This window comes from Macaca nemestrina, chromosome 20 (genome assembly GCF_043159975.1).
Source record: "Macaca nemestrina isolate mMacNem1 chromosome 20, mMacNem.hap1, whole genome shotgun sequence".
In the NCBI taxonomy this organism is placed as follows: Eukaryota; Metazoa; Chordata; class Mammalia; order Primates; family Cercopithecidae; genus Macaca; species Macaca nemestrina.
Genome location: NC_092144.1, coordinates 18,524,362 through 18,552,219, shown reverse-complemented (window position 1 = coordinate 18,552,219; position 27,858 = coordinate 18,524,362). Strand labels below are relative to the sequence as shown.

General features: G+C 53.9%; 4 protein-coding genes across 30 annotated transcripts in view; 2 read left to right on the top strand and 2 right to left on the bottom strand.

Moving 5' to 3' along the window:
* The window catches only part of LOC105469066 (neurocan), a 40,533-nt gene extending 38,376 nt beyond the window's left edge, over positions 1 to 2,157 (bottom strand). For both annotated transcript variants that reach the window (XM_011720883.3, XM_011720047.2), the window contains exon 1: positions 2,026 to 2,157. The gene's annotated coding sequence lies outside the window, so the exon portion shown is untranslated. The remainder of the gene's footprint in view (positions 1 to 2,025) is intronic.
* A 10,008-nt stretch (positions 2,158 to 12,165) lies between these two features.
* On the top strand, positions 12,166 to 14,408 carry NR2C2A (nuclear receptor 2C2 associated protein). Its single transcript, XM_071087040.1, has 6 exons — positions 12,166 to 12,794; positions 12,938 to 13,028; positions 13,242 to 13,347; positions 13,419 to 13,486; positions 13,771 to 13,881; positions 14,251 to 14,408. The coding sequence occupies exons 1-6, from the start codon at positions 12,757 to 12,759 to the stop codon at positions 14,338 to 14,340; spliced, it is 504 nt and encodes a 167-aa protein (XP_070943141.1). The 5' UTR covers positions 12,166 to 12,756; the 3' UTR covers positions 14,341 to 14,408.
* Positions 13,948 to 25,669, bottom strand: LOC105476120 (regulatory factor X associated ankyrin containing protein). Of its 18 annotated transcripts, XM_071087023.1 has the most exons (11): positions 25,530 to 25,669; positions 24,985 to 25,125; positions 23,956 to 24,150; positions 18,703 to 18,786; positions 18,498 to 18,563; positions 18,126 to 18,226; positions 17,503 to 17,628; positions 17,009 to 17,075; positions 16,413 to 16,577; positions 14,869 to 14,991; positions 13,948 to 14,165 (listed from the first exon to the last, which is right to left on the bottom strand). In XM_071087023.1, exons 3-11 carry the CDS (start codon positions 24,140 to 24,142, stop codon positions 14,095 to 14,097), a joined length of 990 nt encoding a protein of 329 aa, XP_070943124.1. In that variant the 5' UTR covers positions 24,143 to 24,150; positions 24,985 to 25,125; positions 25,530 to 25,669; the 3' UTR covers positions 13,948 to 14,094. The 18 variants fall into 18 exon arrangements, with proteins under 18 accessions (XP_070943124.1, XP_070943139.1, XP_070943140.1 ...); XM_071087038.1 differs by lacking the exon at positions 14,869 to 14,991 and having other exon boundaries at positions 16,497 to 16,577; XM_071087039.1 differs by lacking the exon at positions 14,869 to 14,991 and having other exon boundaries at positions 16,497 to 16,577; positions 18,703 to 18,783.
* Positions 25,670 to 25,812: 143 nt separating this feature from the next.
* LOC105469980 (BLOC-1 related complex subunit 8) overlaps positions 25,813 to 27,858 on the top strand; it is a 48,923-nt gene continuing 46,877 nt past the window's right edge. For 7 of the 9 annotated variants that reach the window (XM_071087019.1, XM_011729866.3, XM_071087020.1 and 4 more), the window contains exon 1: positions 25,813 to 25,998. In XM_071087019.1, coding sequence (XP_070943120.1) covers positions 25,962 to 25,998 — 37 coding nt within the window. In that variant the 5' untranslated portion in view covers positions 25,813 to 25,961. The remainder of the gene's footprint in view (positions 25,999 to 27,858) is intronic. The other 2 variants (XM_011723928.3, XM_011722678.2) reach the window with 1 other exon arrangement.

The window sequence follows — 27,858 nt, the reverse complement described above, 5'->3', positions numbered from 1 at the left end:
GTGTGTGTCCGGGGTGTTGTGTCCTGGCAAGGGTGTGCAGGCGGTTGTGCCATGTGGTGTGTGCATGTTGTGTGTGAGGGCCTGCAGCAGCTCCGTGCACCGGGTGGAGCACATGGGACCTAGTGTGATCTGTGGTTGTGTGTGGGTCTGAGTGACCCTCGGCAGGGGGCTGTGCGCATATGTGTGTGTTTCTGACCTGAGAGTCAGGGTGTATTAGTGTGCATGGGTGTGAATGTGGAACTCCGTGAAGGAGAAAGGGAGATCGGCTCAGTCATCACCCCAGGCTGCCCCTTGGGGACTTCAACCCGTGCTCAAGCTTTCCCTGTTAGTGCCCCAACTCTGAACACAGACCGCATTCCACACCCCTGTGCCCAGGGTGCACACTGCCAATCGCATGGAAAGAACCCTTGGCCCCTCCAGATACACAAGCGGGACACACACAGCCACACACCCCAGACACAGACCCGGGGGGAAACACACACTCACACAGATTCACAGTGACATTAACAAAGAGAGACAATATGGGCACTTACAAGACAGGCGGCATGTCTTCTGCACAAAGACACACACCCACAGTCTCGGGCCCCCCCCACATAAACCCCTTGATGAACGGAACAGCCTCAGACATAGCTCCTCACTCACTCACACGGCGATGCCAGCCCCTGGCACAAACTGAGATGGATAAATGTGGCCTCAGTGACCGATGGGCACTCATCATTTTGCCACATGGTGATGTGGCCCTCAGCACAAGTTTTCTGACAAAGACACAACCACAGTCACATCAGATTCACAGGGGACCCTAGAACCCCTGGGCATACTCCCCCTCCCCGCCTGTCCAGGGCGGACACACACACAAAACCCCCATATCCTTGAGGGGGAACTTTGATTTCAGAATGTCCATCAACCACAGTCCCCCAGTGGGGTCCCACAGTGCACCCACCCCTCCCTGCCCGCCCCGCCCCCACGTCCCCCGCTGGGGCCCAGAGCCAACCCTCCCCCTGGCCTGGCTGTTTCTCATTGATGCTGCCTGAGAGGAACAAAGCCCCGCGCGTAGGGATGGGGGTCGCTCCTGCCCAGACAGGGCCTGGGGTCCCAGCCCCTTACTTCCCAGCGTCTGTGCCCCCAAACCAAGCCAGGGCTTCCACACGTGTCCATATGGACAGGTGGAACTAAAGGGGATGGGGGTAGGGGTCTGTGTCATGCTGTAAAGACGTGGGAGGCTGTGAAGGTGCTGGGGGACAGCCCCCGCTCTGAGCTGGTATCCCTCACAGGTCCTGGGGATCCATAGCTGGGCGGTCTAGGGGACCCCCACCCAACATTCACCTGGGACACCCAGTGTGTTCCCTGGGATAAGGGACAACACCTCAAACCAAGGTCTAAGGGAATAACGGGGAACCACGTTGGGATGGGGTCCCCCAGGACCTCCTCCCTGAGTCAGAACGGACCTGACCCAAAAGGACAGGGAGACGGCAGGGCGCCCCTTCCCCATGGCCGTTCCTCTCAGCGCAGATACCTTTCCACTGGGCACAGGGTGATCGGGGGGGGCCCCCTCCCCACTGCAGTCCGGCCCGGAATCCTCCATTCATCCGCAAATTGGGAATCCCCACTTAAAATCCTGGGGTGTCTCGGCTGAGATACGGGGGTGCCCTGTTCCAGAGTCCCCCCATTCGGCATCTGGGTGTCCTCTTCTTCTCTCCAAACTCGGGGGGCCCCTCCCCTAACCCTGTTTCCCATTGCTCCCTCCCCAACCCTGAGACCCACCCCCAGCCCGGCCCCCTCCCCACCGGGGGGTTGTCTCCGCATTCCACGGACAACCTTCCTCCCCAAATGTGTGTCCACCTGACATTCCCAAGCCCCCTCCCAGTTTACGCTCCTTCCTCAACCCGGGGCTCCCCTCCCCCGCTTCAGCCCCCTCCCCATTCTGGGGGCTTCTCCCTGGTCTCGTGTCCTCTCCCTAATCCCGAGCTCTGTCTCTAATCCCAAAGTCTTCTCCCCGCCAACACGGTCCCCTCACGGACCCCCCACCTGGCTCCTAGCTCGGACGCATCCCGGGGCGGTCGCGCGGCACAAAGGACGCTGCGCTGCGGCTCAGCTAGCTCCGCGCCGGGTCCAGCCCCTGCGCCCTGCGCTCCGCTCGCCCCAGCGCCGCCTCAGTGCTTATAAAGGGGCCGCGATGCCGCTCTGCGCATGCGCCCCCGCCAGCCAGAGGCGTCTGGCTGCGCGAGGGAGGGGGGCTCCCCTGTCTAAAATCCCCACCCCGCCCATTTTTTGGACACCCACCGCACCCAGGAGAAGACGGCACTGACTCTCCTCCCATCCTCTTTGCCCCAGGAACCGCGTTAAACGTCCCCATTACGCCCCAGAATGAGGCGGTCCCATTTTACAGGTGGGGAAACTGAGCCCCAAGGAGGCAAAGTCGCTTCCCAAGGTCACGCACAGAGGCAGAGCTGGGATTCGAACCTCGCCCTACCTGATTCTCTAGGGCTCACGTTCAAAGCAGTTTTGGCTACAATTACTGGTTTACCCCATTTACAGAGAGGAAATTGAGGCACGGACAAGACGGGGAGACTCCTTGTTTACACAGCTGGTAAGAGGCATGCAGGGTGAGAGATCAGGTGTGTGACACCCCCGAGCTGTTTCCAGCAACTCCAGCCAGATTGTATCATTCATTCATTCACCTTTGTCCGATCAGCATTTATGGTGCTCTGGCTATGGACTGGGTACTGCTGTTGACACAGGCAGAATTTTGCTTTATGCAGAGGCATAGGCTTGTCCCTGTCATGAGACATGAGACCCCAGTTTTGTTTTTGTTTTGTTTTTTTTCTGAGACAGAGTCTCGCTCTGTCACCCAGGCTGGAGTACAGTGGCACAATCTTAGCTCACTGCAACCTCCACCTCCCAGGTTCAAGCAATTCTCCTGCCTCAGCCTCCCAAATAGCTGGGATTACAGGCACCTGCCACCACGCCCGGCTAATTTTTGTATTTTTAGTAGAGATGTGGTTTCACCATGTCAGCCAGGCTGGTCTTGAACTCCTGACCTCAAATGATCTGCCTGCCTCAGCGTCCCAAAATGCTGGGATTACAGGCATGAGCACCCAGCCTGGAGACCCCAATCTTTAAAGCCTAGATCCAAGGCTGGGCGTGGTGGCTCACGCCTGTAATTCCAGCACTTTGGGAGGCCAAGGTGGGTGGATCCCCTGAGCTCAGGAGTTTGAGACCCGCCTGGGCAACATGGGGAAAACCCTTCTCTACAAAAGAAAAATACAAAAATTAGCTGAACAGGGTGACCTGCACCTGTAGTCCCAGCTACTTGGGGGCTCAAAGCAGGAGGATCCCCTGAGCCCAGGAGGTCGAGGCTGCAATGAGCTGTGCTCGCGCCACTGCACTCCAGCCTGGGTGACGAAGCAATACCCCATCTCTAAAATAAATAAATAAATAAATAAATAAATAAATAAACGCCTAGATCCATACAATGGAATGTTAGCCATAAAAAGGAATGAAGCACTGATCAGTGCTACAATATGGATGAACCTTGAAAACATGATGCTCAGTGAAAGCAGACAGACACAAAAGGCCAAATAGTGTATGGCTCCATTTACAGAAATGTCCAGGTCACATTGGGTGTGGTGGCTCACACCTGTAATCCCAGCACTTTGGGAGGCCATGGTGAGAGGCTCCCTTGAGGCCAGGAGTTCAAGTCTAGCCTGGGCAACAAAGCGAGACCCTTTTGTCTCTATAAAAAAACAAACAAACAAAAAGCAAAACAAAAAAACAATTCTCCAGTCATGGTGGTATGTTCCTGTAGTCCCAGCTACACGGGAGGCTGAGGCAGGAAGATCTCTTGAGCCTAGGAGGCCGAGGCTGCCGTGAGGCGTGTTTGCACTACTGCACTCCAGCCTGAGCGACAAGACTCTGTCTAAAAAAAAAAAAAAGAAAAGAAAAGAAAAAGGAAAGAAAAGAAAAGAAAGGCTCAGATCAGGCAAATCCATAGAGACAGGAGGCAGATTAGTGGATGTAGGGTCTGGGGGAAGGGAAATGGGGAGTGAGCGGCTGATGGGGACCGGGTCTTCTTTTAGGGTGATGAAAATATTCTGGATCTAGACAGAGGTGATGGTTGCACAATAACGTGCATGTACTTAACACCATTGAATTGTACACTTTATTTTATTTATTTATTTATTCTTTTGAGACAGTGTCTCACTCTGTCGCCCAGGCTGGAGTGCAGTGGTGCAATCTCGGCTCACTGCAACCTCTGCCCCCACGGTTCAAGCGTTTCTCCTGTCTCAGCTTCCCAAGTAGCTGGAATGACAGGCGCCCACCACCACGCCTGATTAATTATTGTATTTTTAGTGGAGATGGAGTTTCACCATGTTGGCCAGGCTGGTCTCGAACGCCTGACCTCAAATGATCTGTCCTCCTTGGCCTCCCAAAGTGCTGGCCTTGAATTTTACACTTTAAGATGGTGAGGTTTATGTTACATGTATTTGACCACCATTTAAAAAATAGTAATGAGGGCTGGGCTCGGTGGCTCACACCTGTAATCTCAACACTTTGGGAGGCCGAGGCAGTTGGATCACCTGAGGTCAGGAGTTTCAGACCAGCCTGGCCGACACGGTGAAACCCTTTCTCTATTAAAAATACAAAAATTAGCTGGGCATGTTGGCAGACACCTGTAATCCCAGCTGTTCAGGAGGCTGAGGCAGGAGACTCACTTGAACCCAGGAGGCGGAGGTTGCAGTGAGCTGAGATCGCACCACTGCACTCCAGCCTGGCAACAGAGCGAGACTCTGTCTAAAAAAAGGCCGGGTGTGGTGGCTCAGCCTGTAATCCCAGCACTTTGGGAGGCCGAGGTGGGTGGATCACAAGGTTGGGAGTTCGAGACCAGCCTGGCCAACATAGTGAAACCCCATCTCTACTAAAAATACAAAAATGAGCTGAGCGTGGTGGCATGCAGCTGTAGTCCCAGCTACTTGGGAGACTGAGGCTGGAGAATCACTTGAACCCAGGAGGCAGAGGTTGCAGTGAGCCGAGACCATGCCATTGCACTCCAGCCTGGGTGGCAAAGTGAGACTTCGTCTCACACACACAAAAAAAAAGGCCACGAGGAGTGAAATGTGCCCAGAGAGGGCAGCCTTTGCCCCTGCCTTTCTTCCTGTGGTAGTGGTGTCTCTGTGCTAAGAATGGGCTCACAGCACTCCACCCAGTGTCCTACATCTGTGAGTGTGTGTTTGAGCATCTCTGAGGGTGGGTGTTCGTCTGGCAGAAGGATAGACAAATGAGGGACAAGATAGCTCTTCCACAAGATTATCAAAGAAAGGAGGCCTTGGCCAGGCGCGGTGGCTCACGCCCATAATCCCAGCACTTTGGGAGGCCAAGATGGACAGATCACTTGAGGTTAGGAGTTCAAGACCAGCCTGGCCAACATCGTGAAACCCCACCTCTAATAAAAATACAAAATTAGGGTGTGGTGGCGGATGCCTGTAATCCCAGCTACTCGGGAGTCTGAGGCAGGAGAATCGCTTGAATCCTGGAGGTGGAGGTTGCAGTGAGCCGAGATCAGGCCACTGCATTCCAGCCTGGGCAACAGAGTGAGACTCCATCTCAAAAAAATAAAAAAGAAAAAAGAAGAAGAAAGGAGGCCGAGCACCGTGGCTCATGCCTGTAATCCCAACACTTTGGGAGGCTGAGGCAGGCAGATCACCTAAGGTCAGGGATTTGAGACTAGACCAGCCCAGCCAACATGGCGAAACCCTGTCTCTACTAAAAATACAAAAATTAGCCAGGCGTGGTGGTGTGCACCTATAATCCCAGTTACTCGGGAGGCTGAGGCAGGAGAATCACTTGAACCTGGGAGGTGGAGGGTGCAGTGAACCGAGATTGTGCCACTGCACTCCAGCCTGGGTGTTAGAGCACAATTCCATCTCAAAAAAAAAAAAAAAAAAAAAAAAGATTATCAAAGAAAGGGTAGGAATGAATGATGAATGAGGAATAAGGGGGGACCCCAGGGCAGCAAGGGGGGGTAGCCCTGGGGTACAAGATGATACAGCGGGAAGCTGCACTGACTGTCCAACTCTGTGTCACAGAGGAGTGATGGAGGTCAAGGATCCCAGCTGATGCGAGCTTCTGCAGGTGACAGCTGTGTCAGCAGCACCCAAACAGCATGAGATGACTAGTCGGTGAAGCTGGAGTGTGCTCGGGGGATGGCTGTGGCTCACACTGGGGAAGACACTGAGAACGGCTGTGTGACGTGTGTTGAGAACCAAGTAGCTCAGGCTCCACAAGTCTGGGGTTCAAACCCCCTCCCTGCCGCTTGTAATCATGTGACTCTGAGTGAGCCATCTCGTCTTTCTGTGTCTCAGTTTCCCCATCTGAAATAGAGATAGGCTAGGTGCCAGTGGCTCACGCCTGTAATCCCAGCACTTTGGGAGTCAGAGGCGGGAGGATCACTTGAACCCAGGAGTTCAAGACCAGCCTGAGCAACATAGTGAGACCCCCATCTCTACAAAAATAATTTAAAAGTTAGCAGGACATGGTGGCACACATCTGTGGTCCCAGCTACTCAGGAAACTGAGGGGGAAGGATCGCTGGAGCCCAGGAGATTGAAGCTGCAGTGAGTCAAGATTGCATCACTACACTCTGGTCTGGGTGACAGAGTGAGACCCTATTTCAAAAATGAATAAAATAAAATAAAAAGGAGCGGCCAGGCATGCTGGCTCAAGGCTGTAATCCCAGCACTTTGGGAGGCCAAGACAGGTGGATCATGAGGTCAGAATATGAGACCAGCCTGGCCAACATGGCGAAACCCTGTCTCTACTAAAAATGCAAAATTAGCTGGGTGGGGGTGGTGCGCGCCTGTAATCCCAGCTACTCAGGAGGCTGAGGTAGGAGAATCGCTTTAACCCAGGAGGTGGAGGTTGCAGTGAGCCGAGATCGCACCACTGCATTCCAGCCTGGGTGACTGAGTGAGACTCTATCTCGGGAAAAAATTAAATAAATAAATAAATAAATATGGGGATAATTGACATCCCCACATTACCGGTTGCTCAGAGAATGAAATGGGAAGTAAACACACAGGTGGGGACTGCTGTTTATTTTACAGGTGCTGGGGAAACTGAGGCTCAGGGAGCTAGGATCACCTGCCAGAGGATATACAGAGTGAGTAGAGACCAGGTGGGAGCCGAGGTCTGTGGGCACAGAGCTGAGCCCCAACCCCATTTATCCTCATCCCTCTGCTTCCCCCGCTTCTCCACTCCTCCCCACCCCTTGTCCCCACCCCCCGGCCCCTCGCTGGTGCCAGGACTGAGCTTAGACGGGCTGGCCTGGGGCCCAGGGGCAGGCTGTTGCCGGGGGCTTGAATGAGGCAACCTTGCCTGGGAATCTACTGGGCTCAAAGAGCTATTTATAGGCCTGAGCTGGGATTGGGCACCCCTCCCTAACCCTGAGTGCCTTCTCTGCCCCCCCCAACCCACTGGGGCCCTGGGCCAGGGGCTGCTGCCAGTGGGGGAGGGGTGGGGAATGGGACTAGCAGACCAGAGCAGAGGTGGGGAGGGAGGCTGGACCCTCCAAGACAGCTGGGTCTCAGGGGTGGACAGTGCCTCCAAAGTGCCTCTGAAGATGCCCAAGGTGACACATGGGTAAGTCACACACAATGCCACCAACGACCACTGACACACACAGTCATACTCCAGCCACACCCCAGCCACACTAACAGCATAGGTGGCTCACATGCAACCTCACCTGGCCACACACAGGTCCCACCACACACAACCAAACCTGACTATACACAATGACACCTGATCACGCACAACCACACCCAGCCAATGACAACCACACCCAGCCATACACAACCACACCCAGCCAATGACAACCACACTCAGCCATACACAACCACACCCGGCCAATGACAACCACACCCAGCCATACACAACCACACCCAGCCATACACCATACCCAACCAATGATAACCACACCCAGTCAATGACAACCACACCCAGCCATACACAACCACACCCAGCCAATGACAACCACACCCAGCCATACACAACCACACCCAGCCAATGACAACCACACCCAGCCATACACAACCACACCCAGCCGTGCACAACCACACCCAGTCAATGACAACCACACTCAGCCATACACAACCACACCAGACCACACACAGGTTTCACCAACCATGCACAGTCAAACCTGGACATATACAATCACACTCAACCACACACAATCACACTTGGTCATGCACAACCACACCCAACCATATACAACCACACTCAGCCATGCACAACCACACCCAGTCATGCACAACCACATCCAGTCATGCACAGCCACACCAGGCCACACACAATCACATGCACAATCAACCTGGTCAGGCCACACAAAACCATACCTGGACTGGGCCACACACAAGTCACACGTGCTGCACAATCAAAGGCGAAGCTATGAGCTGGGCTGCACCAGAATCCCTCCACATGCAAAGACACCCACTGCTGCTCACACCCACAACACCTTCGCCTTCCTGCCAGCAGCAGACATTGGCCCCATGTTGCTCACACACAACCAGGTTTCTAGTCACAGACACACCCACAGGTAGTGAGCACACAACCATGTTCACACCAATACCACCAATACCACCAACCCGGAGATCTGTAGCCTTTCCAGCCACTGTTACAACCAGTCACACACATGCAGCTCCTGGTGCTCCCATACATGCCCACCTGAATCTTTTCATACCCAGACACCCCTCCCACTCCCACTGTCACCTCCAGTGGGACCCAGGCTTGCATTACACCAGGACTCATAACCCCAGCTGGTACTGTGTGAGCATCTGTCTCCTTGGAGAGGGGTCCGGATGGGCCCCAGTAGATAAATCAGACCCAGACCTGCCCGATGGGGGTCTCCAGGCTCAGGGAATCCCATTAAACCCTCCCTGGCAGATACCCCAGGCTAAGACCTTAGGGAAACTATTATATTCATCTCCCAGTGGGGAAACTGAGGCTTGAAGCTATCTGAGGGCCATTCCCTGCCTTGTTCCAGGATGATGAAATCATGGACAGAAGGACCTGTCTTCCGCACAGGTCGGGCTGCCTTCCCAGACACCACCAGGGCAGAGAGTCCCCACTGACCCAGACTCACTGTGTGACTGCAGCAAGTCCCTGACTCTTTCTAAACCTCCAGTTTCTCCCCAGAAAAATGCTGAACCTGAACCCAGTTAGGGGAACTCCAGAGTTAGACGGGTTTGCATCCCAGTTCCCCTTGGTGATCTTGGCCAAATGACTTTGCTGTTCTGTGCCTCAGTTTCCCCAAGTGAACCAGAGGAGCTGCTTTTGGACCTTCTAGAGCTCTCCCTGCCCTATTCCCTGGGGTGGGGGTGGGAGCTCTTAGTCTTTCCTCACTCAAGCGAATGAATGAACCACTTTTGGCTGCCCTGCTGGGAGCCCAGAGCTGCTAATTCCCTGGAGAAACAGGAGGCTCTTTCATGCCTAGGCGCCAGTGGGGTGAGGAGGCGGGAAGAGGGTATGGAGCTGGCCTCATACCCGTGGGCAAGGAGGCCACATGCCAAAGCCAGGAGTGGTGTGGAGAGCCCTGGAGCCATGCATATCCTCATTGGAGGGCCTTGGCTAAGTTGATGTGTCCTCAGCTGTAAAATGGGAATGACAGGGAGCAGCCACAGCAGGTTTAACAAGCCAATGGGTGGTGACGAAACGTGGCTTCAAGTCAGACACACAGTGGACTCTCAGTGAAAGTCAGCTACTGTTGCTATGTGACAACCTGAAGAACCCAGAGTCCTCCAACAGTCCCATTAATAGAATTCCCCCATTTCACAGATGAGAAAACTGAGGCTCAGAGAGGTCAAGGTGCTTTTCTAAGGTCACACAGCTAATGAGTGGTCCAGCCAGGACTTGAACCAGATCTGGGCTCACCGGGGTCCCTGCTCTTCCTAACTTCCTCCGGGGGGGTTAGGTTGGGGGCAGGGTTTCCTGTCACCTCCAGCCCCAGCCCTGAGACCAGCGAAGTTGGGTTTGGATGGCACCAGACTCTGTCTAAATGCGGAAAGCCCCGGCAGGCAGGGGCTGAAGAGGCAGGCCTTCTGCTGGTGACCCAGTTTCCCCGCCAGCCCCCCGCCCCCCGCCGCCTGGGGTGGGTTTGAGCAGATGCTAGTAGGATGCCAGGAGGACCATTCCTCCAGCCCTTGAAGAAAGGGGCTGACTGCCAGACCATTCAGCTAAAGCCAGGAAAAACAGCCTCTTGCCAGTGGCTGCTCTGTCTTGGAACTCTCGATTCGTGCAGAACGGATGGTGTCCTGCCCTTTCTCCAACACCTTCTGTGACTTCTCCGGGCCCAGCAGGATGTGGCTCCACATATTTTATTCAAATTCATGGTCTTTCACCCAACTAGGCCTTTGCTTATGCTGAGTTCCCTGCCTGGAACACCCTCCCCACTCCAGATTTTCTCACCCTTGTGAATTTGTCGCCTGACCCCCTGTTAAGGTGCAATTATAATATCCCCTCTCCCAGGAAACCTTTCCTCTAGGTAGAGCCCCTGCTCCTTCAGCCCCATCTCTCCCTTGGGGCTAGGAGTGTCTATGTCTACCTCTGTCTTGCCCAGATCGGGGGCTCCTCTGGGACAGGGTTGGAGCTGAGGCCTCTTGCTGTCCCCAGCACCATCCAGCAGAAGACTGGGCATGAGAGTGTAACAGTAGAGGTTGCAGGAGGTGTCTAGTGAATCAATGAACCAAATCTTCAGCCTGGAATCTAAGGCTTTGTGTTTGGCAAACTCCTGTTCATGCTTCAAAACCCACCTTGCAGGCTGGGTGTGGTGGCTCACGCCTGTAATCCCAGCACTTTGGGAGGCCAAGGCGGGCAGATGGCAAGGTCAGGAGTTCGAGACCAGCCTGGCCAACATAGTGAAACCCCTTCTCAACTAAAAATACAAAAATTAGCCAGGCATGGTGGTGCGCACCTGGAGTTACAGCTACCTGGGAGGCTGAGGCAGGGGAATCACTTGAACCCGGGAGGCGGAGGTTGTGGTGAGCTGAGATCACACCACTGCACTCCAGCCTGGGCAACAAAGTGAGACTCCATCTCGAAACAAAACAAAACAAAACAAAAATAACAAAAACACCCGACCTCGCATGCTTCCTCCTCCAAGAAGCCTTCCTTGATGTCCCAGCAGCATTTTCTGGGAAAGACAAACTTGGAGGCCAGGGCTCCTCTGTCCAAACAAGAACACAAGGGGCCGGGCACGGTGACTCACACCTGTAATCCCAGCACTTTGTGAGGCCGAGGCAGGTGGATCACGAGGTCAGGAGATAGAGACCATCCTGGCTAACACGGTGAAACCCCGTCTCTACTAAAAATACAAAAAATTAGCCGGGCATGGTGGCGGGCGCCTGTAGTCCCAGCTACTGGGGAGGCTGAGGCAGGAGAATCGCTTGAACCCGGGAGGCGGAGCTTGCAGTGAGCCGAGAGCGAGCCACTGCACTCCAGCCTGGGCGACAGAGTGAGACTCCGTCTAAAAAAAAAAAAAAAAAATATATATATATATATATATATATATATATATATATATGTGTGTGTGTGTGTATATATATGTGTATATGTATGTGTGTGTGTGTGTATATATATGTGTATATGTATGTGTGTATACATATATTTTTGTATATATATCTCACAAAGGGTTGATGAGGACTTCAGATACTCCCAACATCGTGGCCTTTTCCACAACTCTGCCTTTGGCCTCCGGGAGGCAGTGAAGTTCAGGGATTCCCAAGCTGCATTTAGCGTTCGGTAGCGGTTAGGGTAGAGTAGGTTAGAGAGGAAGAAAGACATTGTCATAGGAAGTCTCCCTGGCCGGGCGTGGTAGTTTACGCCTGTAATCCCAGCACTTTGGGAGGCGAGAGTGGGCGTATCGCTTGAGCCCAGGAGTTCGAGACCAATCTGGGCAATATGGCAAAACCTCATCTCTACAAAAAAAAAAAAAAAAAATTAGCTGGCCGTGGTGGTGCGCGCCTGCTAGTTCCAACTATTCGGGAAGCCGAGGTAGGAGGACTGCTGGAGACTGGGAGGCAGAGGTCGCAGAGAGCCGCGATCGCACCACCGTACTCCAGCCTGGGCGACAGTGAGACCCTACCTCAAAAAGAAAAAAAAAAAAAAAAAAAAGGAAGTCTCTCGGATTCCAAAATCAGTCAAAACCAGTGCTCTACACCTTCGCGCGCCGAAGGACAGCGCCCCGCGCGCGCAGCCAGCCTTTTCCCTACAGCTTCGAGGAAACCAAGGTAAATTCAATCATTGAACCCGGGCCCTTTAAGAAGCGAGCATGAAGGGGCGGGGTCAAATCAAGACTTGCCCCAGGAGCGGCTACTGTGGGCTCCGGATTTACAACACGCATGCGCCGAGCCCACGCGGTTCCGGGTCCCAACATTTGGCTCCAAGAGCTCTGTTCGCAGAGAAACAGATTCACACAAAAAGCCACCGTCCCCGAAACCCGCGGGAAATCTGTTTTCTTTGAGAGGCCCGGCCTCCGGTCATTGGCGGTTTCCCTGATCCTCTCTCCCAAATCTTCCGGCAGGGGATTGATCGAGGCGACTTTTAGGACTGGGGTGGGCGAAGGAGTGGCGGGTCTCCTCCCAAGTTACAGGTGAGGACGTGCAGGCCAAGGCGTAGCCGAGATCGCGCCGCCCTGTGGCTTGAGGAGGCGCCGGGATTCGAACCAAGGCTGTGCCCAATCCTAAGCCCTGCGAGGTCTTGTGGAACCGACATGACCCACTCTTTGGTTTGTCCAGAGACAGTGAGCAGGTAAGAGTCTGTGGGGACAGGCAGTGGCGAAGCCCTAAGCCTGGGGTCGAGCCCTCAGTGGACAGAGCTGTGGAGGTCAGGCCCTCCGCGGAGCTGAGAGCTGGTCTCAGCCCCTCTTTTTGCCCTGATCCTGGTGCCTCCAGGGTGAGTTCGGTGCTGAATCGCAACACCCGGCAGTTTGGAAAAAAACATCTTTTCGACCAGGATGAGGAGACATGTTGGAACTCAGACCAGGTGAGGCTCCTCCCTCGACCCTTCATCTCTGGGGTGATTCAGATTCAGATTTCATGGCTTGAGAACGTCAGGGGGCCCCCATAGGTGGCCAGGAAAGGAACAAGTGCCGAATTTCTCTCTTCTCCCCCTCAACAAGGACTGTGTGAATGAGATAGGCATAGCAGGGCCCTGCCTGCAATGAGCTTGTGCCTCAGTTTTCCTGTCTGCTTCCAGGGCCCCTCCCAGTGGGTGACACTGGAGTTTCCCCAGCTCATCCGTGTCTCCCAGCTGCAGATCCAGTTTCAGGGTGGCTTCTCCAGTCGCCGGGGCTGCCTGGAAGGTACTAGGAGGCCCTGGGTGGCGGGGGTTCCAGGGGTCACCCCAGACACTCATTGCCTTTCTCTGCTGAAGGTTCACAGGGCAGTCAGGCTCTCCGCAAGATTGCAGATTTCTACCCTGAGGACAGCAACTCACTTCAGATATCCTGCCCCTGCTTCTGGGGTGGGGTGGTCTGTGCCTTTGGACTCACCCAAACCTGAATGGGAACCCTGATGTGTGATCTTGAACACATGACCTCTAGGACTCCATCACTTTTTCTGTAAAATGGGGCTGATGACCACCTGTTCTGTGTCAGAGGCTTAGAGGGGCCTGCAGCTTCCCCAGGTTGCCCACATCAGTGGAGTCTGAGCTGGGTCTGAAAGAGGTGGGGGCCTGCGGGTGGGAAACCAGAAATCACCTGTTTCCCTTGACTGCCCACGATCACACTTTCCCCATGCCAGCTGCTGAAGTGGACCGGCTGAAGGTGACATTTGAGGATGCCACTGACTTTTTTGGCCGTGTGGTCATCTACCACCTGCGGGTGCTTGGGGAGAAGGTGTGAGACCTCTGGGGGCTGTCTCCTCCAGGAAGCCCTCCAGGAAGCACAGCAAAGTCCCTCAAATTCTGCACAGAAGGTTTATTGGTTTCTCTTGGGAAGAGTCCCCTCCCACCACCTGTCCAGGAGCTGCCTTTGAAGCCAGTTCTAGGTTTCCCCAGCTCTGGCCGACCGTTTTGTTCCCTGAGTGTCTGAGTCCCCAGCGGGCGGCCTTCACTCAGGGTCAGCGGGCACCAGGTTGCTCTGGAAGAGCTTGAGGATGTGGTTCTCGATCACCTGTTGCACTGAGATGGGGCAGGGAAAAGGTGGGCTGTGAGTTTGAATCAGGAGGGGCATGGAGGCGCATGCCAACCTGCGCTCTCCCCTTAGGGAACAAACAAGGACCCCTACAGAGACCTGCATTACAGAGCAAAGCTGGGAGAACCTAGGCCCCATCCCAGGAACCTCAACTTCCCCTAAGTTAGTAAAAATGCATTTTTATAGCTTTTCAGAATTATTAATATAAAAATATTTCTTACCAAGCAAAATGTGTGAATTGTGACTTTTATGAAAAGATGGGCCTGGGCGTGGTGGCTTACACCTGTAATCCCAGCACTTTGGGAGGTCCAGAGGGGAGGACTGCTTGAGCTCAGGAATTTGAGGCCAGCTTGGGCAACATAGCAAAACCCTGTCTCTACCAAAAAAAGTTAAAAATCAGGCTGGGCTCACACCTGTAATCCCAGCACTTTGGGAGGCCAAGGTGGGCGGATCACTTGAAGTCAGGAAAGGCCAGCCTGGCCAACATGGTGAAACCCCATCTCTACTAAAACTACAAAAATTAGCCAGGTGCAGCCAGGCGCGGTGGCTCACGCGTGTAATACCAGCACTTTGGAAGGCTGAGGTGGGTGGATCACCTGAGGTTGGAAGTTCGAGACCAGCCTGACCAACATGGAGAAACCCTGTCTCTACTAAAAATACAAAAAATTAGCTGGGCATGGTGGCACATGCCTGTAATCCCAGCTACTTGGGAGGCTGAGGCAGGAAAATTGCTTGAACCTGGGAGGCAGCGGTTGTGGCAAGCCGAGATCGTACCATCGCACTCCAGCCTGGGCGACAAGAGCGAAACTCCATCTCAAGAAAAAAAAAAAATTAGTCGGGTGTGGTGGCAGGTACTTGTCATCCCAGCTACTTAGGAGGCTGAGGCAGGAGAATTGTTTGCCTGGGAGGCAAAGGTTGCAGTGAGCCGAGATCATGCCATTGTACTCCAGCTTGGGTGACAGAGCGAGACTCTGTCTCAAAAAATACATTAAAAAGATTTTACAAATTAGCTGGGTAGACTGGTACATGCCTGTAGTTCCAGCTACTTAGGAGGCTGGGGCAGAAGGATGGTTTGAGCCCAGGAGTTTGAGACCAGCCTGGGCAACATAGCAAGACCCTGTCTCTTCTAAAAAAAAAAAAAAAAAACAACAACACCACAGCCAGGCATTGTGGCTCATGCCTATAATCCCCGCACTTTGGGAGGCTGAGGCAGGCGGATCACAAGGTCAGGAGTTCGAGACCAGCCTGACCAACATGGTAAAACCCCTGTCTCTACTAAAAATAAAAAAATTAGTCAGGCATGGTGGTGCACGCCTGTGATCCCAGCTACTCAGGAGGCTGAGGCAGGAGAATCGCTTGAACCTGGGAGTTGGAGGTTGCAGTGAGCCAAAATCGCGCCATTGCACTCCAGCCTGTGTGACAGAGCGAGACTCCGTCTAAAAAAAAAAAAAAAGGCAACAACAAAAAATTACTCAGGCGTGGTGATGAATGCCTGTGGTCCCAGCTACTCAGGAGGCTGCGGTGGGAGGATCACTTGGAGCCTGGGAGGTCGAGGCTGCAGTAAGCTCTGCCTGCCCCATGCTCTGCCTGCACCACTTCATTCCAGCCTGGGTGATAGAGCAAGACTTTTTGCCTCGAAAAACAAAACAAAACAAAAACAAACCCCCTGAAAACGAGAGGAGGGATGAGGAATGATTTCCATCCCAAACACAGTAAAACTCCGAAGGAAGGTGGGGGGATATTTCCTAAGCCCTCCATCCCTACCATGAACCCAGGGGGTCGGTTCAATTGGGATCTCCCCATTTTATGGATGGGGAAGTTGGGGTCCCATTGTGACAGAGGAAATGGAGTCAAATTCGGGTCTGCCCATGGTCCCTGTTCAAACCTACTGCCCGCCATGGAGAGGGGCGGCCTCCATGGCTCTGTGCGCTGTGGCCTGGCTGCCTACCCTTTGGTGTCCTCACTGCCAGGCCTCCGCAGGGGCCAGTCCTCCCACCTGGATGCCATTCTCCCTCCCTTCAGGTCCCCCAGAATCCTTCCCTGACCTCCCCATCCCAGGGCTGGGCCCATCTCACTTCTTGGGGTCTCAAGCTTAAGAAACATTCCTCCAGGAAGCCCTCTGACTTCCATTGGCCACTTTGGGGCTCTTTGATGAGAAGCCCCTCTTTGGGCCTCTCCATGCCTATGTGTCCCACATCATGGCCCCAGTCACTGACACCCATTGTCCTCCCTACCCCAGCACATGCGGAGCCCCAGGAGCCAGGACTGGGATGTGCCCAGGCGGGACCCCATTCCTGCCCTGTGTGTCTCAGGCCGACCTTTCCGGTATCCCAGGGCCACGGCAAGGTCCATCGGGGTGTAGCCAGAGTCGGCTTCGGTGGTGAGGTCAGCACCGCGGGCTGCAAGGGAGAGGGGAGGGTGCTAGAGGGTGGGGCCTGGGAGCCCAGAATGGGGTCTGGGGACCTGGGAGATCCCATGGCACCCCTCATTCCCCACAATGCAGTCGTGGGTCTGCCTATTGCCCATGTGGCCTTTTGACAAGAGTCTAACCTCTGCTATCTCGGTCTCCACTGAAGAACGTGGCTGAAGGGTCTCTGAGCCATGGAGGATGGAGGTGCTCAGTCTCTGGGCCAGATCCTAGACCCAGACCCTGACTCCCGTGTGGTCCTACCACCTCCTCCCCTCTGATCCACCCTCCGAGAAGAGCAGGCAGTGACCACCTGCTCCAATAACTCTTCAAGCAATGCTCGGGCGTCTCCCTACCCTCAGGATCCCCGCAGGGCCTGCTGGAGCGCTGGGGCCCTTGGGGCCAGTCCCGACTCCCACTCACCCAGCAAGGCCTCAACGCATTTCACGTGGTTCCCACGCACAGCGTACAGCAGTGGCGTCCCTCCATTCTGTTGTGGGTAGGGGCAGGAAAAACCAAAGGTTTACCTCTTCCTCATTCTCACAATGCCTTGTACTCTCTGGCCTCCAATAGAATGTGGTTCCTCCTCCTGCTCGTCACTGGGCCCATCTCACTTTTTGGGGTCTTAAGCTTAGACACCTTCCTCCAGGAAGCCCTCTCTGACTTCCCTTGGCCACACGGGGCTCTTGCAGCCACCTGTGCATCTGTCATCATAGCGCAATTCACTGCATCTCAGCTGCCTGTTTCCATGTCTGCCTTCCCCACATGGGGAGCTCTGCTCTGTGAGGCTGGGAATGGGGCTGTCTCGTGTTCTCGGCACCCAGAGCAGGCCTGCATCTTTCAGGTGCTCTGTGAATGTTTGAGGCAGGAATGAAGGCCCGGAGGCTGAGAGGTCCTGGGGGAGGGCAGTCCCTCACCCAGTCATAGATGTTGATGTCCACGTCACGCTCCAGCAACAGCCCCACAATGTCTGTATAGCCGCCAGTGCTGGCCAACGACAGGGCGCTCTCTCGCTCTTTGGCCAGGATGTGGGGGTCGGCACCCTGCAAGGAGAAGAAGGGGCAGTGATGGGATGGGTTGGGGCATACCCAGGAATCCTGGGGTACCCACAGCAGCTGCATCTTTTTTTTTGTTTTTGTTTTTGCTTTTGGAGACGGAGTCTCGCTCTGTTGCCCAGGCTGGAGTGCAGTGGCACGATCTCGGCTCACTGCAACCTCCACCTCCCGGGTTCATGCAATTCTCCCACCTCAGCCTCCAGAGTACCTGGGATTACAGGTGCCCGCCACGACGCCTGGCTAATTTTTGTATTTTTTTAGTAGAGACAGGGTTTCACCCATGTTGGCCGGGCTGGTCTTGAACTCCTGACCTCAAGTGATCTGCCCGCCTCAGCCTCCCAAAGTGCTGGGATTACAGGCACGAGCCACCACACCCAGCCAGCAGCCGCATCTCAAAGACAAGGCACCAGCAAACACAGCCAAGAACCCAGCCCACCCTAAGACCCCCGGGAACCCCCCAGCTGCCCAGCTTGGCTGGGACGCACCCACTCCAGCAGGAAGCGAACGGTCTCAATCTCTCCAAAGGCCGAGGCCCAGATGAGGGGAGTGAAGCCGCGCTCGTCTGGCTTGTTGACGAGGTTGTCACCTGGCAGGAGGGGGCAGGCGATACCACCAGGCTGCACCCCTGCCCCCTATCCCCAGTGCTGCCAAAGGGGGACGAGGTGGGGGGCTGGGGTTAGACAGGAATGAAGGGGAGTGTACGTCGATGGACATACATGGACAAGGTCACACAGACAGGTAGATACAAGCACACACGTGGACACTCACAGGTCACATCAGCGTCATGAGTGGGCATGGACACCCATATGCACACCACCCAGGCGCGGACATGCCTGCACACGTGTGTGGACACGCACCTTTCCGCAAATGCTCCTTCAGCTGGTCGAGCTCCCCCTGCGCTGCGAGCTGGTGGATGGACAGGGCTGGGGCAGGACAGAGGCAGAGTCCTCAGTCGTCCCCTTGCTTCTCTGTGCTTCAGTTTACCCTCTGTCCATAACTGCTCCTCACAGGCCCTCCCACCCTCCTACTCCTCTCCTTGTTGGGGACTGTGGGCTCACTCACAGTCTAGGGTGGCCGGCAGAGCCGACACCTCGTTCCCCCGCTGCCGGTTGGTGAGAGTGGTGGAGTGCTTCAGGGAGTTACCTGCTGGGAGAGAGACAATAGGCCTCAGTTTCCCCTCGGTAGATGTTCTGAGGCTTCAGGACAGAAGCCCATTTGGTTTTTTGCTGCTGCTGTTGTTGTTGTTGTTTGAGATGGAGTCTTGATCTGTCCCCCAGGCTGGAGTGCAATGGTGTGATCTCAGCTCACTGCAACCTCCACCTCCTGGGTTCAAGCGATTCTTGTGTCTCAGCCTCCCAAGTAGCTGGGATTATAGGCGCCCACCACCACGCCTGGCTAATTTTTGTATTTTTAGTAGAGACGGGGTTTCGCTATGTTGGCCAGGCTGGTTTCAAACTCCTGACCTCAAATCATCCACCTGCCTCAGCCTCCCAAAGTGCTGGGATCATAAGCTTGAGCCACCAAGCCTGGCTGTTGGGCTTTTTTTTTGAGACAGAGTCTTGCTCTGTTGTCCAGGCTGGAGTGCAGTGGTGTGATCACAGCTCACTTCAGCCTCAACCTCCTGGGCTCAAGCCACCCTCCCACCTCAGCCTCCTGAGCAGCTGAAACTACAGGTACGACCATACCCAGCAAATTAAAAAAAAATTATTTTGGTAGAGATGGAGTCTTGCTATATTGCCCAGGCTGGTCTCAAACTCCTGGGCTCAAGCGATCCTCCTGCCTCGGCCTCCCAAAGTGCTGGGATTACAGGCACGAACCACCATGCCACTGCCTTTGGTATCTCCCTGGGGTCTTGGAGCTACCCAAGGCAGTGCCTGGGACTCCACCATTCACTCACTCTACTCTCTTGAATACCTAGGATGCATCTTTCTCCTCCCTTCCTGGCAATGTTCTGGGCAAACAAGACACAGTTTTTGCCTTCTAGGGAGTCTGGGGTCAAGTAGGTGCATCAGAAATAGAGACATAATAAAAAACTTCAAGTTGAAATAAGTGTTCAAAAGAACTTAAGGCTGGGCACGGTGGCTCACGCCTGTAATCCCAGCACTTTGGGAGGCTGAGGTAGGTGGATCACCTGAGGTCAGGAGTTTGAGACCAGCCTGACCAACATGGTGAAATTCCATGTCTACTAAAAACACAAAATTAGCCAGGCGTGGTGGCAGATGCCTGTAATCCCAGTTACTCGGGAGGCAGGAGAATCACTTGAACCCAGGAGGCAGAAGTTGCAGTGAGAGAGATCACGCCACTGCACTCCAGCGTGGGCAACAAGAGCGAAACTCTGTCTCAAATTAAAAAAAAAAAAAAAAATTAAAAGCAGGTAGAAGAGGACAGAAAGAAGGGAGCACAAGGAATAAGTCCTTCTTAGGCAATGTGGTAACTGGAGGGCCTCCCCAAGGTGACACCACCGAGATCTTAGGAAGTCAAAGAAATCAGCTACAGGTACTGGGCACGGTGGCTCACGCCTGTAATCCCGGCACTTTGGGAGGCCGAGGCAGGCGATCACCTGAGGTCAGGAGTTCGAGACCAGCCTGGGTAACATGGCAAAACTCCGTCTCCGCTAAAAATACAAAAATTAGCTGGGTGTGGTGGCGTATGCCAGCTACTTGGGAGGCTGACGCAGGAGAATCGCCTTAACCCAGGAGAAGGAGTTGCAGTGAGTTAAGATAGTGCCATTGCACTCCACCCTGGGTAACAGAGCAAGACTCCGTCTCAAGAGAGGGGACTCCGGGAGGCATCTCAAGAGTGGGTAGAGGGAAAAGGAGGGGAGGGGAGGGGAAGGGAAGGGAGGGGAGCCTGGGCAACAAGAGCAAACCTCCGTTTAAAAAACACAAAAAGGCCGGGCGCGGTGGCTCAAGCCTGTAATCCCAGCACTTTGGGAGGCCGAGACAGGAGGATCACAAGGTCAGGAGATCGAGACCATCCTGGCGAACACGGTGAAACCCCGTCTCTACTAAAAATACAAAAAATTAGCCAGGCATGGTGGCGGGTGCCTGTAGTCCCAGCTACTCGGGAGGCTGAGGCAGGAGAATGACATGAACCCGAGAGGCGGAGCTTGCAGTGAGCTGAGATCCGGCCACTGCATTCCAGCCTGGGTGACAGAGCGAGACTCCGTCTCAAAAAAAAAAAAAAAACACAAAAAACCCAAAAATGAACTGTAGTCCCAGCTACTCAGGAGGCTGAGGCAGGAGAATGGCATGAACCCAGGAGGCAGAGCTTTCAGTGAGCTGAGATTGCGCCACTGCACTCCAGCCTGGGCGACAGAGCGACACTCCATCTCAAAAAAAAAAAAAAAAAAAAAAAACCCGGAGGCGGGAAGGGAGGGGAGGGGAGGGGAGGGGAGTTAGCTATAGGAAGAAGTGTAGGAAGAGCATTCCAGACAGGAGTGGCAGCAACAAAGGTTGTGGGAGGGAACTAAATTAGGCATACTCTTGGACTCTAATCAAAAATAAATCCTCAGTTCCTCAGTAAGTAAAACAGGATGACCATCTGATCCAGCAGTTTCACTCCTAGCTATCTACCCTCAAAGAGTTAAAAACAGGTGTGGGCTGGGCCCGGTGGCTCAAGCCTGTAATCCCAGCACTTTGGGAGGCCGAGACAGGTGGATCACGAGGTCAGGAGATGGAGACCATCCTGGCTAACCCGGTGAAACCCAGTCTCTACTGAAAAACACAAAAAACTAGCCGGGCGAGGTGGCGGGCGCCTATAGTCCCAGCTACTCAGGAGGCTGAGGCAGGAGAATGGCATGCACCCAGGAGGCGGAGATTGCAGTGAGCTGAGATCCGGCCACTGCACTCCAGCCTGGGCGACAGAGCGAGACTCCGCCTCAAAAAAAAAAAAAAAAAAAAAAAAAGGGTGGAAGGGCCAGGCACTGTGGCTCACGCCTGTAATCCCAGCACTTCGGGAAGTGGAGGCTGGCAGATCACTTGAGCCCAGGAGTTGGAGACCAGCCTGGACAACATGGCAAAACCCCATCTCTACAAAAAATACAAAAATTAGCTGGGCATGGTGGTACACGCCTGTAAACCAGCTACTTGAGAGGTAGCTGGATTCTCGTGAGGCACGAGAATCGCTTGAACCTGGGAGGCGGAGGTTGCAGTGAGTCGAGATCGCACCACTGCACTCCAGCCTGGCAACAGAGCGAGACTCGGTCTCAAAGGAAAAAAAAAAACGAAGGAAGCACTGATCCATGCTATGATGTGGATGAACTCTGAAAACGTGATGCTGAGTGAGAGGGGCCAGACACAAAAGGCCACATAGTGTTATGATCCCACTGGTACGAAACGCCCAGAACAGGATAATCTAAATAGATAGAAAAGCAGATTGGTTGCCAGGGATGGGTGGAAGGAGATTGGAGAGGGACTGTTATGGTATGGGGTTTCCTTTTGGGGTGATGAAACTATTCTAGATAGGCCAGGCGTGGTGGCTCACGCCTGTAATCCAAGCAGTTTGAGAGGCTGTGGCAGGCGGATCATGAGGTCAGGAGTTCAAGACCAGCATGGCCGATATGGTGAAACCCCATCTCTACTAAAAAAACAAAAAATTAGCTGGGCATGGTGGTGCGTTCCTGTAATTGCAGCTACTTGGAAGGCTGAGGCAGGAGAACTGCTTGAACTGGGACCCGGGAGGTGGAGGCTGCAGTGAGCCAAGATTGAGCCACTGCACTCCAGCCTGGGCTACAGAGCGAGATTCTGTCTCAAAAAACAAAGAGGCTAGGCGCGGTGGCTCATACCTGTAATCCCAGCACTTTGGGAGGCTGAGGGGGGTGGATCACCTAAGGTCGGGAGTACAAGACCAGCCTGACCAACATGGAGAAACCCTGTCTCTACTAAAAATACAAAATTAGCCAGGCATGGTGGTGCATACCTGTAATCCCAGCTACTTAGGAGGCTGAGGCAGGAGAATCGCTTGAACCCAGGAGGCGGCGGTTGTGGTGAGCCGAGATCGTGCCATTGCACTCCAGCCTGGGTAACAACAGCGAAACTCTGTCTCAAAAAAAAAAAAAAAAAAAGAAAAGAAAATATTCTAGATAGAGGTGGTAGTTACGCAACACTGTGAATGTACTTACTGATATTGAATGGTACTGCAATCCTGGCTTAAATGGCAAACTTTTATGTTATGTATAGTTTATCACAACAAAAAAATATATACAAAGTTGTAAAAAAAAAAAAAAAAAAAAAGAAACAAACCCTTCCTGAATGGAGAAGGAAGACACATCCTATTAGTGGGTCATAAAGACAGAGGTCCCGGCCAGGCATGGTGGCTCACACCTGTAAATCCCAGCACTTTGGGAGGCTGAGGCAGGAGGATCGCTTCAGGCCAGGAGTTCAAGACCAGCCTGGGCAACATGGTGAGACCCTGCCTCTCAATTAAACAAAAAAAGAAAAAAATTAGCCAGGTGCGGTTGCATGCCTATACTCCCAGCTACTAGGGAGCTGAGTGACGTAGGAGGATAGCTTGAGCCCAGGAAGTTGAGGCTGCAGTGAACTATGATCTCGTCACTGCACTCCAGCCTTGGTAACAGAGCGAGAACCTGTATCAAAAAGCAAAAACAGGCCGGGTGCGGTGGCTCAAGCCTGTAATCCCAGCACTTTGGGAGGCCGAGATGGGCGGATCACGAGGTCAGGAGATCGAGACCATCCTGGCGAACATGGTGAAACCCCGTCTCTACTAAAAAATACAAAAAAACTAGCCAGGCGAGGTGGCGGGCGCCTGTAGTCCCAGCTACTCGGGAGGCTGAGGCAGGAGAATGGCATAAACCCGGGAGGCGGAGCTTGCAGTGAGCTGAGATCGGCCACTGCACTCCAGCCTGGACGACAGAGCGAGACTCCGTCTCAAAAAAAAAAAAAAAAGCAAAAACAGGCTGGGCACAGTGACTCACGCCTGTAATCCCAGCACTTTGGGAGGCCGAGGTGGGTGGATCACCTGAGGTCAGGAGTTCAAGATCAGCCTGGACAACATGGTGAAACCCCGTCTCTACTAAAAATACCAAAAACATTAGCCGGGCATAGTGGTAGGAGCCTGTAATCCCAGCTACTCAGCAGGCTGAGACAGGAGAATCAGTTGAACCCAGGAGGCGGAGGTTGCAGTGAGCTGAGATCGTGCCATTGCACTCCAGCATGGGCAACAAGAGTAAAACTCCGTCTCAAAAAACAACAAAACAACAACAAAAAAACGAAAGCAAGACAAAGGTTCCATCTGGGGTCTGACAATCCATCGTGATGGAATCCCAGAGGGCCAATCCCAGAGGAGGTATCCTACCCTGTGGCGAGGAAACACTGGCATCCGGTTCGGGATTCACAGGCTCGGGGGTGCAGGGGAAGAGACTGAGGACCACAGTGTCTGAGCCATCTGCGGCCTCCTCTCCCGGGTCTTCAGGGTCCCCAAGTTCTGAGGCAGGGGGCAGCTGGGTCAGGATGAGGTCCTCTGCAGGCTGGGTAGGCTCCATGAGGAACGCTGGTGGAGGTGTCAGACAGGGAGAGATGACAATAATTATCAACAGCTATAATAAAGTAGGCACCGACTGCATACCTAGCCTTGCATTGTGAGGGTGGGTAAACTGAGATCCAGGTTAATCACCAGAGCCAGGGAAATGAAAACCAGAGTCCAACTGCTTTTGAGGTCTACCCTCCCCCACCACCAAAGCACCTGCAATGTGCAATGTTTAAAAGCCTGGGCTCTGGCTGGGCTCGGTGGCTCACGGCTGTAATCTCAGCACTTTGGGAGGCTGAGGTGGGTGGATCACAAGGTCAGGAGCTCGAGACCAGCCTGGCCACCATGGTGAAACGCCATCTGTACTAAAAATACAAAAATTAGCCAGGTGCGGTGGCGGGTGCCTGTGATTCCAGCTACTTGGGAGGCTGAGGCAGAGAATTGCTTGAACCCGGGAGGTGGAGATGCAGTGAGCAGAGATCACACCACTGCACTCTAGCTTGGGGGACAGAGCAAGACTCCGTCTCAAAAAAAAAAAAAAAAAAAAAAAAAAAAAAAAGCCAGGGCTCTGGGGTCAGCTGTCTGGGTTCGAATCCCTCAATTTATAGGCCGTGAGAACTTGAGCATGTGACTTAATCTTTGAGCCTCAATTTCCTCCACGACAAAATGTGGAAATGAGCCGTACAACGAATTACGTCTGTACATAGCTTATCCAGGGGTCTGCTAAGGGCGGAGCTCAATAAATATTCGCTATGGTTGTTGGGGGGGGGTTCCCCAGAATGAGTGAGGGCTCAACAAAGGTGTGATTGGTCCCATTCCCACCCGAGCTTCCCAAATCGATCCAGGAGGTCCACTCACCTCCCCACGAGCCTCCTCTGTCCCCCCGCGCCTAAAGCCCAGTTCTCTCAAAACTTGGGGGCCCAAGTCACAAACTTTTCTCTTCCAATGGATATAGCGGGAGGCAAGCTGGAGACTGGACCCTCAGCGCTCCGGCTTCCTCTGCCAGGGCAGAAAGCAACTTGATACTCGACCGCTACCCCCACCCCAGAGCTCCCCCACTGCGCGTGCGCACCCCGCCCCCCAAAAGTGAGGAAGGGCCCAAGCAGTAAGTACTGCCTCTAGCCCTTTAAGACTTAGGGGAGGGCGTGGGTTCCGCTGGGTCCCTGGGAGGGCAGTTGCGCCTGCGCCTTCTTTTCCCCTCCTCACCGACTCCGAGGGAATGGGCGGGGCCTAATGGGCTCTGAGAATTTCACAGCGCCTGTGCCCGCTTACCTTTACCCCGCCCACAGATTTTTCCAGAGGGAGCCAATCGACTCCGGCTTCGGGTAGATGGGCGGGGCTATCTCAAGAAGAAGCTGTAGGGGAAGTACGCGGGGCGTCTGGAACTTAAAGGGGCAACGTACCTTTGCCGTCCCGTTCCACAAGGTCCCTTCTGCGGTCTCAAAGGCTTATAAGCAAGGGCGGGGGCAGAAGGCTAAAGAAGGGAGTTTATGCGGTCCGAGTGGGTAATGCGTGGAGGGCTCCCCCAGCTTGTCTCTCAGGGAAAAGAGGGTTCAGAAAGGGAGAGAGTTCTTCCCCCTCTCCTGCCTGGGTGTCCCTCTACCAGCCTCAGGGGCGTCGCGCCCCCTCCTCACTGCCCCACCCCCGGGTGTGCCTCCTTCCCTCCGTCTCACAGCCCCTTTCCTGTCCGCGAAGACTGAGGAGCGGGGAGGGCGGGCCCTCTGACGCCGGAACTGGAACCGTGCGGCGTCCAGTTTCAGCAGGGAAGACTTAGGTGGCCGTCCCAGCCTCCAGGCTTCCGGTCCCGTTTCCCGGTTCGCTCGGCCGCGGTCGCTATGGAGGAACCAGAGATGCAACTCAAGGGGAAGAAAGGTGGTGCGGGCCTCCGGGCGGGACAGAGGGGGCCGGGAACTCGTGGAGGGGCGGCCTTACAAAGGCCGGGCGCAGAGGGACCGTGCGAGGAGCAGTGATTGAACTGCCGTCCAACCCGAGCTCGGCCGCTGACTAGTTTTGAAACCTGTAGAAAGGCCCCGTATCTGCTTTAATTACCCGTCCCCCCAGGACTGTTTCAATAATTCAGTAGCTGAGGCTGGGAGTGGTGGCTCACGCCTTTGTAATCCCAGCACTATAGGAGGCCTAGGCGGGAGCATCGCTTGAGCCCGAGACCAGCCTGGGTGACATAGCGAGACCTCGTTTCTAAAAAAATAAAAAAATTAACTGGGCGTGGTGGCACACGCCTGTGGTCCCAGCTACTTGGGCGGCTGAGGTGGGAGGATTGCTTGAGCTCGGGAGGTCGAGACTGCACTGCAGTGAGCTGTGATCGTGCCACTGCACCCCGCCCTGGGTGACAAGTGAGACCCTGTCTAAAAAAAACAAACAAAAAACAAAATTCAACTATCTGATATTTGTAATGCATTGACAGAATCCCCGGGGTAAAGTAATCGCTGTGCGTGTTGTTTCCTTTTTTTTTTTTTTTTTTTTTTGAGACAAGGTATCACTCAGTCGCCTAGGCTGGGGTGCAGTGGCGCGATCATGGCTCACTGTAGCCTCAATCTCTCTGGCTCAGGCAATCCTCCTGCCTCAGCTTCTCCAGTAGTTGGGACTACAAGCGCACACCGCGTCAGGCTAATTCTTTAATTTTTTTTTTTTTTTTTTTTGACAGAGTCTCGCTCTGTCACCCAGGCTGGAGTGTCGCGGCGGGGTGGGATCTCGGCTTACTGCAACCTCAGCCCCCTGAGTAGCTAGGATTACAGGCACACACCACCATGCCCGGCTAATTTTTTTGTATTTTTAGTAGAGTCGGGGTTTCACCATGTTGCTCAGGCTGGCCTTGAACTCCTGACCTCGAGTGATCCGCGCACCTTGGCCTCCCAAAGTGCTGGGATTACAGGTGTGAATCACTGCGCCCAGCTAATCCCCTATACTTTGAATCACCTCTAGATTACTCACATCTAGAGTACATAATACAGGCCTACACATCACTTCATTCACATGGATTCAAAGAAGTGCTTAGTGTAGGGCAAATTCAAGTTTTGCTTTTTGAAACTTTGTAGATTTTTTTTTTTTTCCTGAGTATTTTCCATCCACAGTTGTTTGAATCCACAGATTCGGGAACCATGGATAACGGAAGGCAAGAGTAGGAGGCATAAGCCACCATGCCCTGTCTGTTATGCTCACTTTCCTCTTTTTTTTTTTTTTTTTTATTTGAGACGGAGTTTCACCCTTGTTGCCAAGGCTGGAGTGCAATGGTATGATCATGGCTAACTGCAACCTCCACCTCCCGGGTTCAAGCGATTCTCCTGCCTCAGCCTCCCGAATACCTGGGATTACAGGCATGCACCACCATGCCCAGCTAATCTTGTATTTTCAGTAGAGACGGGGTTTCTCCATGTTGGTCAGGCTGGTCTCAAACTCCCAATCTCAGGTGATCCTCCTGCTTCGGCCTCCCAAACATCTGGGATTACAGGCATGGACCATCACCCCTGGCTGTTATGCTCACATTCAAAGTGAGGAGGCTTATCTGGTAAGAGGTCACACAGTTTGGAGGTGGCAGGTTGGGCTCTGCCACTCAAGGCACAGTGGTGAGATGGAGAGACTCGTGTTAGCCTCCTTTGACTCCCAGACATGCCTGGGTTCTCTCTCCTGAGCAATCACCCTGGTGATGGCATTGGATTCATCTCCGTAGCAAACCTTGAGGCAGGTGCTGTTATTCTTTTTTTGCGGATGAGGAAG